Source organism: Mus caroli, chromosome 13, assembly GCF_900094665.2.
Source record: "Mus caroli chromosome 13, CAROLI_EIJ_v1.1, whole genome shotgun sequence".
In the NCBI taxonomy this organism is placed as follows: Eukaryota; Metazoa; Chordata; class Mammalia; order Rodentia; family Muridae; genus Mus; species Mus caroli.
The window spans coordinates 83,585,944-83,600,066 of NC_034582.1; the positions used below are offsets into that span (position 1 = coordinate 83,585,944).

At 39.2% G+C, this 14,123-nt stretch overlaps 1 protein-coding gene across 3 annotated transcripts in view; it reads right to left on the reverse strand.

Moving 5' to 3' along the window:
* The window catches only part of Vcan (versican), a 93,141-nt gene that overhangs the window by 65,191 nt on the left and 13,827 nt on the right, over positions 1–14,123 (reverse strand). For all 3 annotated transcript variants that reach the window (XM_021180096.2, XM_021180094.2, XM_021180093.2), the window contains exons 3-5: positions 10,565–10,939; positions 7,039–7,213; positions 6,834–6,961 (exon numbers count right to left, since the gene is read on the reverse strand). In XM_021180096.2, coding sequence (XP_021035755.1) covers positions 6,834–6,961; positions 7,039–7,213; positions 10,565–10,939 — 678 coding nt within the window. The remainder of the gene's footprint in view (positions 1–6,833; positions 6,962–7,038; positions 7,214–10,564; positions 10,940–14,123) is intronic.

Below are 14,123 nucleotides of genomic sequence, written 5' to 3' on the forward strand. Positions count from 1 at the left end.
CTAAAGGGATCTGCAACCCTATAGGTGGAACAACATTATGAACTAACCAGTACCCCGGAGCTCTTGACTCTAGCTGCATATGTATCAAAAGATGGCCGAGTTGGACATCACTGGAAAGAGGCCCACTGGACACACAAACTTTATATGCCCCAGTACAGGGGAATGCCAGGGCCAAAAAAATGGGAATGCGTGGGTAGGGAAGTGGGGGGAGGGTATGGGGGACTTTTGGGATAGCATTGGAAATGTAATTGAGGAAAATACGTAAAAAAAAAAATTAAAATTAAAAAAAAAGAAATGAAAAAAAAGGACTCACATGTTCTAATTTCAAACTTTACTACAATGCTTTAGCAAAAATGGCAATATTGTATTGTAAGCCAATCATTTAAGAATACATCTATAATAACCTCACCTTGGAGGTAGAGATAAGAAGATAGGGAGTTCAGGGCCAGCCTTGGCTATATAGAACTTTTGTGACTACCCTTTGGTATATGAAAATCTGTCTCAAAACTCACAACAGAAAAAAAAAAGACAATATACCAGTGCTATAAGGATGGGCACAGAGATCAATGTGATAGAATTTAGAGTGCAAAACTAAATATGTGTCTGGGCGACTTACTTTCAAGAAGGTGGAAAACCCATTAAGTGAGGGAAAAAAGAATAGGCCATGTGAGAAATTCTGCTGGGGTAAGAGAATGATGATTTTGAACCTATATGAGATGTGTGTGTGTGTGTGTGTGTGCGTGCGTGTATTAATCAAAGTAAAGGTGAGAGAAATAAAAGTCATGAAATTGTTCTGGCCATAATGGAGCACACCTTTATTCTCAGTATTTGGAATGGGCATAAGCAGGTGTATCTGTGTGAGCTTCAAGATAGCCAGGCCTGTTACACAAAGAAACCGTGTCTCAAAAAACTAGGGTGTAGCGGGGGAGTTATGAAATTCCCTGAATGGAAAGATTTTATGACTGGATCTCTGGCAATATTTTCTTAGTGTTAACAGCAAAAGAAAAACAATAAATAAACTAGATTTGGTTGATGAACTGGATTAGGTTAACATTTAAAACTTCTTTTTTGTTGTTGGGTTTTTTTGTTGGTTTTTTTGTTTGTTTGTTTTATTGTTTGTTTGTTTGTTTCGAGACAGGGTTTCTCCGTATAGCCCTGACTGTCCTGGAACTCACTTTGTAGACCAGGCTGGCCTGGAACTCAGAAATCCGCCTGCCTCTGCCTCCCAAGTGCTGAGATCAAAGGCGTGTGCCCAAGTTCAAATGATCCTATTAGGAGTTTGAGGAGTTTCCCTCAAAGACTACGGAAAATACTTTCAAGAAATATATAAAGCAATGGTCAAAAATTTAAAGAGATAGAAAAAAGATAAAGTTTAAAGAAAATCTATAGAGTTTCTTTCATGCAGTTCTTGGTTTTTTATTATATGTGTTCATGCCTACAACAATCCTTTGATGTTTGTCAAAATAAAAATAGTAAAAACAGAAACTGAGAGCTTAGAGCATTTTTTTCAGAAATAAGACTGGACATGGTATTTGAAGAAAAGAAATCAAAAAAGTAAATACAAACTATACGAAACTAACTCTAAATAAAGCAAAACTTTCTGTCAAGAAACTCCAGTGTGAGCCAGAAAAGCCAACCAAGAAATTCTGGAAATATGTTTGTTGAATACTAGCAACAGAGAATATTGGTAAGATGGGCTGGGTGTGGGGTTCTCTGGATGAGCAGAGCACCATCTCAGAGAACAAGGTCCCTAAGGGCCAGAATGTGACCTAGCTCATGTAAAGGCAGGGCTATATAGAAAACACAGGCCAAGAGCAAATAGGACACAGGTCTCCACAGTTAGAGGGGAAGAAACTCTAAGCCAATCAGACAAGTCAACCACGAAAGAAGCTTATCTGACCTCATCAGTCATACTCCTATTCATCTACACAGAAAATAAAATGTCTTTAAAAAGACAACTATTTTCTGACGGCTGCTTGCTACCATATCTAAAAAATAATCTAGTTCTATTTAAAATTGATTAATTGTTTTTTTTAAGTTTGGGGTATTTTTAGCTGAAATATTTACATTATGCTCGTCACAGCTTGCTCCCACCAATCTCATCTGGGAATTATTTTTTACCATAACAGCAGCTAAGCACAAAAACTTTCTAATGCACTGCCAGCCCTAGCAGAGAAATACATTACAGAGCACCTTCACTGAGACTTAAACCTTCAAATGGTAGGACTGTGGCTGTATGTCTGTGTGTCCATGACTCTGGAGCAGTAGAGGCCAGAATGTTTCTGAATGCTGTCTGTGATTTGGACTGACAATGGCTAGCACCATTTCCCAAACAAATTAGGAGAGATAGTATAAAACTATGCATTTGCAACAGCAGTATCTTTTAATCATTCAATAATGTCCCAGCATGCAGTTAATCACATTCAAACTGATCCGGTCTTCATGTTGCCCTGGTTCTAGTAGCAACTCCTGTCCCTCAAAGGGCCATGACTCAAGCTGACTTGAGCACTGCACTCTTACCCCCTCAGCTCAAGTCTATTTCTAAGAACTCTCTAGGGATGAAGTGTTTTAGTTTCCAAACTTTTTCAACACTTAACAATCTTCCTTGCTGGAAAACATCGCCTCCTATAGTACCTAATACACAAAGGAATGGTTCAAAATGTTTGTCTCCTCAGACTGCAGTGTGAATGAAGACCCTCTCTCTCATTCCCATAAGCTACACAAAAGCTGTGATTTACCAATCACTGTGTGCCATACAATGTACTAAATGCTACACATATCTTCTCCTTTAATTTCCATACCATCCTTCAAAAGTAAATTCTCTAATTGTTTTAAATTTCCTAACAGAAATAACTATTTACAGCTTAAGGATACAAAATTGACCCAGGGTCTGTTAAGTAATAAATGCCAGAATGGATCTTCATGAAGGTGCTTCTTTTGAAATAATGTTTTATTAGTTCTTTAAACTTGTATACAATGTAATTTTTTCTGCATCCACTCCATCCTGTGTCTTCCCATATCTAACCCCATAGAGGGCAGTTTGAATTATCCAGCTACTGTTGGGAGTAGCCTTACCCTGACTCTCCCTCTCAAAACAGGTACCAATGCCGATAGTGCCTCTTCATGCCCACTTTCCCTTCCACATTGGTATTTCTCTAAAGGTGCTTTATCTATTGATCTTATTATTTTAAGAGTCTCACTATGGAGTTTATGATTTAGACCAGACAGGTAGTACTCACAGAGATCTTCCTGCCTTTGCCTCCAAGTACTGAGATTAAAGGAATTTTAAGAATAATGTCACTATAATATGACATTCTAAATCAAGATATGTAATATCTGTCATGATAAATAACTAAATTCATGTAAAAATTTGTGTCAGGATCTCCAATTCTAACTACCCCCCCATCTCTCATACATTTGTCTTCCTTGACTACAATGAAATATAGGTGGAAATTCTTAGATCCACGAATGTAGCAACAGACATATTTTAATGAGAATCCCAGCTCACTTTCAAATGACCTTTGTTAGTACAGCAATTAAAAAATGTAATTTTCTGTCATCAACTTTCCACTCCTATTAAGAATAGCAAACCTAAGACCAGCACTGGAGAGGCTAATGCAGAAGGACTGTGAGTTTGAGACCACTCCAGGCTATACAGCCTGACTTTTAAAGGTAAATGGAGGAGGAGGAAGAGGAGGAGAAGGAGGAGGAGGAAGAGGACAAGGAAAAGAGGAGAAGAAGGAGGAGAAAGAGGAGGAGGAGTAAAGGGAGGAGGAAGAGGAGAGGAAGAGGAGGAAGAGGAGGAGAGTGGGAAGAGGAGGAAGAGGAGGGGAAGGGGGAGGAGGAGGAAGAGGAGAAGAAGGGGAAGAGGAGGAGGAGGAAGAGAAGGAGAAGAAGGAGGAGGAGGAAGAGAAGAAGAAGGAGGAGGAGGAGGAAGAGAAGAAGGAGGAGGAGGAGGAGGAAGAGAAGAAGAAGGAGGAGGAGGAGGAGGAGAAGAAGGAGGAGGAGAAGGAGAAGGAGAAGGAGAAGGAGAAGGAGAAGGAGAAGGAGAAGGAGAAGGAGAAGGAGAAAGACAACTAATAAATCCTCCCTCATGGTAAGATTCATACACATATCCAGAGCTACTCTCTGGCAGAATTGATTTTTGAAAGCTGAAGTGATCCTGTGAAAATGGTAAGAGCCAACTCCCAGCTGGTGCAATGTGGCTAAGGGATCCCTGGCAGACTTCTCCATTCAGGCTTTCAAAAATCTATAGTCTTAGAAAGCAGGATTCAGGCAGCCCCTTTAAGGGACACTAAAGACTAAACCAACAGTTGGGTCCCTGAGTACCGGAGCCTGGCTTTCCATCAAGAAGTCTGGCTTAAGGTTTGTGCATGAATGTTCCACATATCATTAGGATTTGATAAAGTTCTCTCCAGTAGATTAGATCTTACGAATACCTTCTAGAAACTACCTCTACATCTGATATAAATTTAGCAACATCCCTGATATATGCATTGTAGTTCTAAGAGATCTTATTCTAAGCTAAAACCATGATACAAATTTTTACCTTATTAAGATTACAATAGGAAATTTATTTACTAGTGACAAACCTTCCAATCAAACATCTCCAACTTAAAAAAAACTGTTATTAAAAACTATTTTAAAGATATTTTAAGGAGTTAAGAAGATGAGAAAGATTCTGTTTTACATGTATCAATAGTAGCTTAGCTAGTATCTCTGTCCACCTTTACCTATATACAAAAACAGGAGCTGTCACCACCTGAATTTCCTACTTAGAAAACACACTTACTGGTATCAGAGACTGTGATAAGAATGATAAAGTATGCTCTGAGGCACATTTAATGAATACATAAGAAAAATGTGGGCTGCTTATATTTCAGCTTCATACCTTATAACCATTCAATGAACAGAGATGGAGAATGAAAACCTGGCCAAGTGGCACACACCTGAGCTCCAGCTTGGTGAGAGGCCAGACAGCAGGGTCTTTTGAGTCCAGGAGTATGATGGTTTCCTAGCCAACACAGCCAGACTCAAAACAACAAAAAACAAACAAATAAAACTACCCAACAAACAACCACAAAATTTTAGTGCTAGAAGGGACAATCTCGTCTATCCTTATTTTACATATAAAACAATGCATGCCAAGTCAAAATTACATGAATGGGTCAATTTAATAATGTATACATCTATTTATGTGGGCTTATAAGGTACCTGTCATAACAAATGAAAACCCATTTCAAAAGTCATAGAAACATCCATTCTGTTTGGAAAACTGACCAAGAATGGAGTCCTTTGAGAATTCCAAGTGCTTGTGAAAAAAAACACCAAGAAAACAAGACAATAGTCTTGGGAACTCAGTTTCTTCGAAAACATGAAATTGTTCTTGGAATGTGTTTTTGTGCTCCTCCCAGGTATAGCAGAGAGGAGTCAGTTACCTTCAGATTTTTCATTACAACTGACTACTGTTATTTGTTAATGTGCCTCTGCAGAAAAAAACATGGAGTGTTTTGTTTTGTTTTGTTTTGTTTTGTTTCTGCATGAGGCTTGGTCTGTCACATGTAGCTTGCCATTGTGGTTGTATACTTTACTCATGTGCTCCTCTTAACCTTCAGAGTATAAATTGTCTGATGCTCTGAATTAAGTTGGCTATTGCATTAGACTTTACTCCATCTCAGTGATAGGCTCCATTCTCCCAGGTCCCACTGCCTCTAGAGTGGTAAGTATCATCACTTCTGCCTTTAATAGTAAAGCTACCTGGAACCTTTTAGATACAGTCAGTTTGAACTCAAATACTCTTTATTCTGGCTGAGAGATAGCACAACAAAAATAAATTAGGCCATAACATCTTACAGAGAAAAGACTTTATGTAAACTGATTTGGAGTTGGTGGGCTGACTCAGTGATTTAGAACACTGGCCGCTCTTCCAGTTCAACCCCCAGCCACCACATGGTAACTCACACTCATCTATCATGGGATCTGATGCCCTCTTCTGGCATGCAGGTGTACATCCAACAGAGCTCTCATACATTAATAAACAAAATATTTAAAAAACATAAATAAACTGGCTTTAATGTCTCTGAAGAGCAGACTAACAACATCAGTATGTGTTTTTGTCATTTTGATTGTGTAGATTGGCTGGATGAATGACTGTTCTGAAAAAAATCCTTGCAACAAAGGAGGCCTTAGATACCCCCTCGTTTGCCAGTTCATCCTGCTTTTTCTTGGTTGGGGGGAAGGGGTGTTTATCTGCACTTGGATTCATAAGGTTTCCCACCACAGGGTTTCTACCTGGCTCTCACGAGAATAGGTGCCACCCTTACAGTTTTCTATTCTGAATGTTCTAAAAGGGCAATACAACTGTGAAGAACCTGCCATTGACTGAGATATTTCTATCCTGCATAACCATTTACATGCCCCTCCTTCTCCTTCCACTGTAATTTTGGCTTATTTTACCACAAGATCATGCAGTCATGAAGGAAAGAAAATGCTGCTGTGTGGAATGTAAATAAGCCCAGGGACCTGTTCTATGAGCTTGCTTATAGCTTTCTTTCAGTTTTTAAAATTCAAATGAAGCTATAGAACAGTGGTTCTCAACACATGGGTCACGACCCCATGGGAGTCGAACAGATCCTTGCACAGTGGTCACCTAAAGATGATCATAAAACACAGATGTTTACATTACAATTCATACCAGTAGCAAAAGTACAGTTATGAGGAAGCAACAAAAATAATTTTATGGCTGGGATTCACCACAACACGGGGAACTATCTTAAAGGGTCAAAGTATGAGGAAGGCTGAGAGCCCTTGCTATAAAATGTCCAATGGCTTACCATCCAGACGATCCACATAACAATACACATCATAGGTTTCCTGGGGAGAGCGGAATCCATAGGTCCGAACCCCTTCCTTCCCCATCATGTCTCCGTAACAGCCCTCTCGGGGAGCCCGTATGGGATATCTGGGGAAGCAGAAGACTGGTAAGTGGCACTCTCACTGGCAGATTAAGACTTCAAAGCTTGTGGTTACAGGCCTCACCTGACAGTTTGATCAGACAGCCATCCTGCATCACACTGTTCAAATCCATCCTCATAGGCAGCAAACAGCTGCTCTGGGCTTGCTATGACCGCCCCGATATCCAAACAAGCCTGTTGAGCAGCGGCAAAGTTCAGAGTGTATCTGCTGGTGGCTGCCCTGTAGTGAAACACAACACCTGCAAAGACAGCAAACCACAGACTGTTTCAATGCTCGAATCCCCCACTGCACTGTGCAAAATTTCAGAATGAAATACTATACCAATTAACACAATTATCATAATTACTTTTTCTTTTTATGTGAAACTCTTGTTGAATGAAGGGACCTCAAAATGCCATCTATCTAGGTGCCCTGTTCCTCAGGCTGTGTTCTGGAAACAGGAACCATTAGGGCATTTACTTTCCCAGAAAGCGTGATAGGTAGAGAAAAACACCAGGCTCTGTGTGAGAATGCCTACTGCATCTTCATTTTGCTCCCTACTCACAAACTAGTCAGACTCTCTGAGCCTTAATCTTTTCTTACCTAGATCTGATATCTATTTGATTGATCTGAATGCTAAGTAGATTGCTATGCACTATCCAAATATGCACCATATCCACTGTCTGACTAGCCTCTGTATGTCTGCTATGACTGATACAAATATACAATTTTTCATCTCAAAAGAGACCTGAAATAACATCCTAAACACTTCTAGGGACAAGCAAGGCATATTTGCCTCAAGTGTCACTTGGCTGTATTCTAGGTATTGTAAAATAGTAGTTATAAACTACACTTTAGGTCTCAAGAGATTTCAAAGAGCTGAAGAAAGATCAACTAAGAGGTGGAACTGCTGATCCTGTCTCAGGACTTGAGCACACTATTTCCATTTTTAACTGGAGTAAATAACATAATTCATGAAAAGCAACCCAACTGATATGCCAGAAAAGTCACCTCAGAATACAGATTGGGGCAAGGGGATTTGATAACTAAAACTCTATCGAGTACTCAAGTACTCAAGACCACTTTTTGTTAGGGTTTGGAGTGAATCCTTGTTTCCAAGACGTGTAATTCTTCTTCTGATTGAGTCATTTCCTGGGAATGACAGATCTGTCTTCTGCAGTGAGACTGGCTCATGTTATTCGTCATACGGTGTCTCTCTCAAGACAAGTGTATGACACCAAGAGAGCGGTGAAGGAGTTAGAACAGCCATGCTGCTGATGAGATCCGTTATCAGGGCCCACAGAAAGGGAGCTGCACAGTGACTCATCCAAGGACTGACAGGCAGGGAGCCTTCCTTCCCCTCTTTCTGATCTTTCATGTCTCGAAATGTTACCAAGTGCCAATCTCTACCTTCATGTGACCTCCCTAAAACTGTCTGAGAGTATAAATGTCTAGTGTGCACTAAATAACTTTTAAGCTCTAAGTAAAAGCCTGAATGGGTTTAAAATGGCTTGTAGTGGCTAAAGTTTCAACTAATCAAGGGAATTATAACTCAGTATTAGTACTGAGAAGAGACAGAGCAGAGGGCCTCCCTGCCTAAGGCTGGGCCATCAATCCATATGTGAGTGTTTGCAGTTGTTGACATAACCTAAGCACATCCTGGGGCCAAGGAGATTAGGTGGAGGATAGTCACTATTTCCAAGCAGCAAGAGGCAAATCCATTGCTAAGTCTTTAAAGATGAATTTTAATAATAATAATAATAATGTAAGAAGCCATTAAACTCTTGGAGAACTTTAGAGAGCAAATGTGGGTGATATACATCTATGCATATACATGTATTTATGAAGGTACAATCTTAGGATAACTAAAATCAATGGTGATTGTAGCTCAGGGATTTAGTGGTTACATGGACAACAGGAAACAGATGAATTTAATGATAGGGGATGCTTTATCATAAATTTGTTTGTTGCACCTAAAATTTAAACCATTTCCTTTTGGCTAAACAAGAAAGTGTTCTAATAAAACCTCTTTTATGTATTTCTGAAAGGTAAATATTTTATAGGGAAACTGAGAGTCGGAGGAAAATCTGTTCCATCATGTCTGGGTATTAGGCTTTTCCTTAATAACTTGCCAACACATTCCACCTTCAAGAGCTTCGGCATTATGTGTGTGCCCAATTAAAGCAATTTCTCTTTGCTTTGTCTTCCAACTTAAGCTCAAGTGACACATAAACCACCATTAAAAGGACGGTAAAGGTAAAATGTATCGTTACAAAACTTAATGGACAGCTGCTAGTGTTAACGTTACATTTTGTTTTACTATGATTTCTTGCTCTGAACAACCGAACACTCAAATATTGATTGACTTTGTAAGACATTGTGATATAAATCATGGTTAGTTTTACAATGTAGCTTTTAAATGGTGTTTTTTAAAATTTAACTCAAATGGATTTTTCTGTTGTTGTTTGGGTATTTTTCTTTTTGACTTTGTTTTTTACATTTATTTTGTGTGTCTGTGTGCCTGCAGAGAGGCACAGGTAAATGCTGGTGGGTACCGTGTGGGTTCCAGGAATCATACTGAGTTGTCAGGCTTGGCAACACATATCGTTATGCTGAGCCAATTTACCAGTGCTCATTGGTAATCACAGGAAAGAGGCTGAGGTTATAGTTCAGTGATAGAGCATTTATTTGACTAGCATGCGCACAATCTTGGGTTTGACCTTCAGAACTCCCAAGGATCACATAATGAGAATTAAGACACAAAGGGAAAAGTTCTAAATCTATATATGTATGTGCACATATATGTCATATTTTGAATGAGAATGTACCCTAGAGGTTCATATTTTTGAGTACTTAGTGCTTAGTTGATGGAAATGTTTGAGAAGGACTAGGAAACATGACCCTCTTGGAAGTGGTGTATCATCAGGGGTGGGTTTAGATTTTTAAAAGAACACACTATTACCAGTTAGCTCTCCAGCCAGCTCTAGCTCAGCCTTTACTTCGACAATGCAAAGTAACTACTACGTATACAAATGGTTAGTTCAGTACTGACTTTTCCTGGCTGGTTTGATCCTCACAACCACTCACCTAACCCAGTTAGTGTTCTTCTTCGGGCACCATGCCTGATGGTTTGTGGCCATATGCTCCTTACCATGATGGTGGCCAAAGACTCGAACCCTTTGTAACTGAGAGCCCCAAGTTAAATGTTTTGTTTGCTAACTTACCTTGGTCATTATGTTTTGTTATGACAATGGGAAGGTAACTAAGACACCATCTACACAACATCAAAATTAAAATGTAGAATAGCCTTAATAGTATTAAAATGCAATCACTGGCTGGTCTAAGCACTAAAGTAATGATTTTAAAACCATGTACGATGTCTTGAGGTTTTCATTATTTCCAGCATATTGTGCTTTATTGCACTCCATCAATCAAAGAAGCTGATTCACAAAAAGTCACCTGTCCTGAAAGACTAAATTTGTTTTCAGTGAAAAACAAAGCCTCTCATGTTTTCCAAATGTTCACATGTCAGGATCAAGGGATATCCTCCAGTACTGGTCCACACTTCTGTGGTACCATGCTGCCTTTCTTACAGATCTGAAAGCCTTACCATCCACAGCCAGTGACATGGTGTCCTGAGTGTCTTCAATCCCATACATGACATCACATCGGTAGACGCCTGCATCACTAGCCCGGAGTTTGACCATGGTGAGGGAAGCATCACCTACATCATCGGGATGTGTAGGCACGGACACTCGCCCCTTGTAGTCCTGACCAATCTTGATATTTCCATTCTGGGCCACCAGGACAGTCGTCTCCTTTATATCTTTTCCATTTTTGTCCACTTCCATCTTAGACCATTTGATTCTGAGAAATTCACTTGTATTGTAATTGGGTGGTAAGGTAGGTAAGGTTGAAAAATGACAAGGTAGGACCACTTTTCCAGACAGAGAGCCTTTAACAGGTGGGCTGGTTTCCATTTTGGCTGGAGGAGAGACAGAATATCAGATTAATATTCCCAAAATGCCGGTCTGAATCTGCTGAATGTGAAAATGGATTGGAAAGTGTTTCAGAGCTGTCATTACATGCTGAGTGTATGAAAGAATGCTTCATAACAGAGACAGGGATAAATGTTGTTCATCCTGTACCCTGAATTGCACAGCTCACTTGAAAGCATTTGCCACTTTTAGTATTTAACATAAAAGAAAGAGAAAATAAGGCAGGAAAAAGCAAAAATAAATAAATAAATAAATAAATAAATAAAGGCAGAAAGAACTGGGCAGACTAGAGTCTGAACCACAGTTGGAAAGATTAGACCAAGCTGGGTTGGTGGGTGTTTGTGCCGATAATCCTAGTACTTAGGAGTATCAGCCAAGAGGGTTGGTCTAAGTTCCAGTCTAGAATTAACGGATGAAAACTGTCCCCACCCCTCTCCCTACCTCCTTCTGTCCTTCTCTCCTTTCTCCTTCTTTCTCTCTAGGAAAAGCAGTTGAGAGGTAAAAAGTTATATGTACTGATAAGAGGAAAAATTCATTTAGGGTAATTGCCATAAACATTACTTTAGAAAAATATAATCAAAAATTAGCATATGAAGGAGAAGTTATAATTTTAAAGATTACTGGAGAGGACTAGAGAAAGAGCAGGGCTCATATTCTAAGAGCCCTCTTCTGGTCCAGCAAGTGAGGCAGGCAAATTCCCAAGGCCAGCCCGAACTTGTTACATCAACAGGTCGGAGATGAAAATCATTAAAGGTAACTACCACATTACCTTAGAGAAAATAAAAATAAAATTGAAAGGAGAATTTCAAACAGTCTTTCATGAAACTGGAGTGGGGGCATGTCTACTGTTTGAAGAGCCCTCTTTGGGCCCTTGTTTCAAGCAAAGGCTTCATTATAATGACAACTCCAGCTGCAATCACTTTGCAGAGAAACACTGCCTTTCATTATCCCCTGGCCGGAAAGCCTGCTTCTGTACACCTAACCCTCCCAACGTACTCATTTCTGTTTAAGCTCTTAAACATTTAATGACAAAGTGTACACTGGTTACAATTTAACACCACTGAATGCAAAAGAAAATATCCTTTCACCCTTCCTGGAATCCATCCCCCTCACCCCAGGCCTCCTACCACTTTCCAGCCTCCACTGGCTAGGCTAAACCAAGAGTATGAAATGCTAGAAATTCTTGTTCTTGCACAAGCAATGCACACTTTATGAAATGGTGGCGAAAAGTTAAGAGTTACATCCATATCAAGTGACTCGGTAACTTTTAACTACTGATGTTTTTCTAACACTGTGCTAGTGGTCTAAGACACATAAGTCTCCACGTAAACATGTGTCCACAACAATGTAGCTCATTGAACCATTATCAGTCAGTTGGGTCTTTTTCAAAATTACAAGAAGACATTATTCCCTTTAATTAAAAAAAAAAAAAAACAAGAAAAGGAAAAGAAAAGAATAGAAATTCTACTGCCAAAGACAGATGGTGGGCCTAAAGTGGGCACAATGTCCCATGTTTGCAATCCTAGGACTAGAGGCATCTGGGTGGGGAACCTCCATTAGCTGAACATCAGCCTGTTCTACATCAAAAATTCCAGGCTAGCTGGGTCTGCATAGGGAGGCTCTGTCTCCTCCTCCCAAGAATGTGATCAAAACAATATTATGACTAGTGTATTTGTGATAGAAACCCTCATTTATTCCAAAACAATAATCCATTATGTTTATTCCATTGATCTACATATAGAGGTTATTCATGGGATACTTAACACAATTAAAAATGAAATGAGCCAAAATACTACTTAGATTTTTTAAGCAATGTAATAACAAGGCAATAATATCATTTTCGGTGCTTAGAAAATAAAGTCTATAACTTAAAAGTTCACCCTTTGAAATGAACCTGATTTGTTGGTGAGATGTCTTCTGAGAGGAAGGGGCAAGCCCCCTCCTGGGTGGGGACAGACCTGAGCCAGAGCATGCGTCTCATTATATCTAACCTAACCATTTTTAGCATTGGCATTTATTAACTCGCTCTCCTGACCCTAAATTCGTTCACATAGGCGGTCTTCATCTTAAATTTGTCCTGCTCTTAGACACTGTCTTTAGTCACTGCCAGAACTCAGACCTTTCAATACCTTCATGATTTCTTTCATGTATCCAAAAAGCCTGCAGGGAACATGTTAAAAATGACCCCTCCTGATTCACATCCCTTTAACTCAGACTCAGCTAAGGAACATAGACATTTCTGCTTTGTTTAATTTATTGATCTATCTATGGGGGGGGGGGAATTCTAAGACTTATAAATTTTGTGTGTAAAAATCTAATTTACCCTTATTGAAAGTTCCAGGAGTTCACACTTTCCCTCCTATAAGAACCACTTAACAAAAATAAAATATAGTAACAATACCACAAATATTGAGGATTTTTTTTTAGTAGGAAACAATTTTATAATAGTGTGGGATACATGATCTATTCTTCCTTAATGGCTATTGCTAAATTCCAATTGTTTTCACAGTTATGAATGCATATGGGAAGACATAGGATTTAGGCAAATCTACGAAGTAGAAAAGTAACTGGAACACGGAACATGGCTTAAGCACTGTTGCTCTCCTGAAAGGCATATTGGGACAAAAGGCAATTTCACAAGGGCTTTGTATTGTTCTGGCTATTCATAAACACACAAATCTTAAAAACCTTTGCTCTAACATGAATATAAGCTTGCAATGCAATCCACTCTTCAAAATGAGATTAACAAAAAGACATAGAGTCAAAGCTTTTGGGCATTAAGACTTGGGTCTTAATTCATTGGGACACAAGAACTAAGTTAACTGCATCTGAGTATTTTAAGAATATTTTAGTCATTTGAAGTATAATGTAGATAAAGTATGCACAATTTAAAAAAATCTGTTACCTACAGAAACTTGTCTGAGTCTAATAAGAATATATCCTGACAAAAAATGTTCACGGTTCTCACAGATGATTTGTGGTCTAAATGAGTACAGTAAGGGAGAAAGCCCCATGTAATGAATGGCCCATTACTACTCACTCTGCATAGACTCTGCACAGTAAGAATGATGTAAATTCCATCTGTGCAGAGACAGAAAGAGGGCACCAGGAGAATATCACATTGAGAATGTTGGGATTTATTTTGCTGTTTAATTCCTAAACTCATGTACT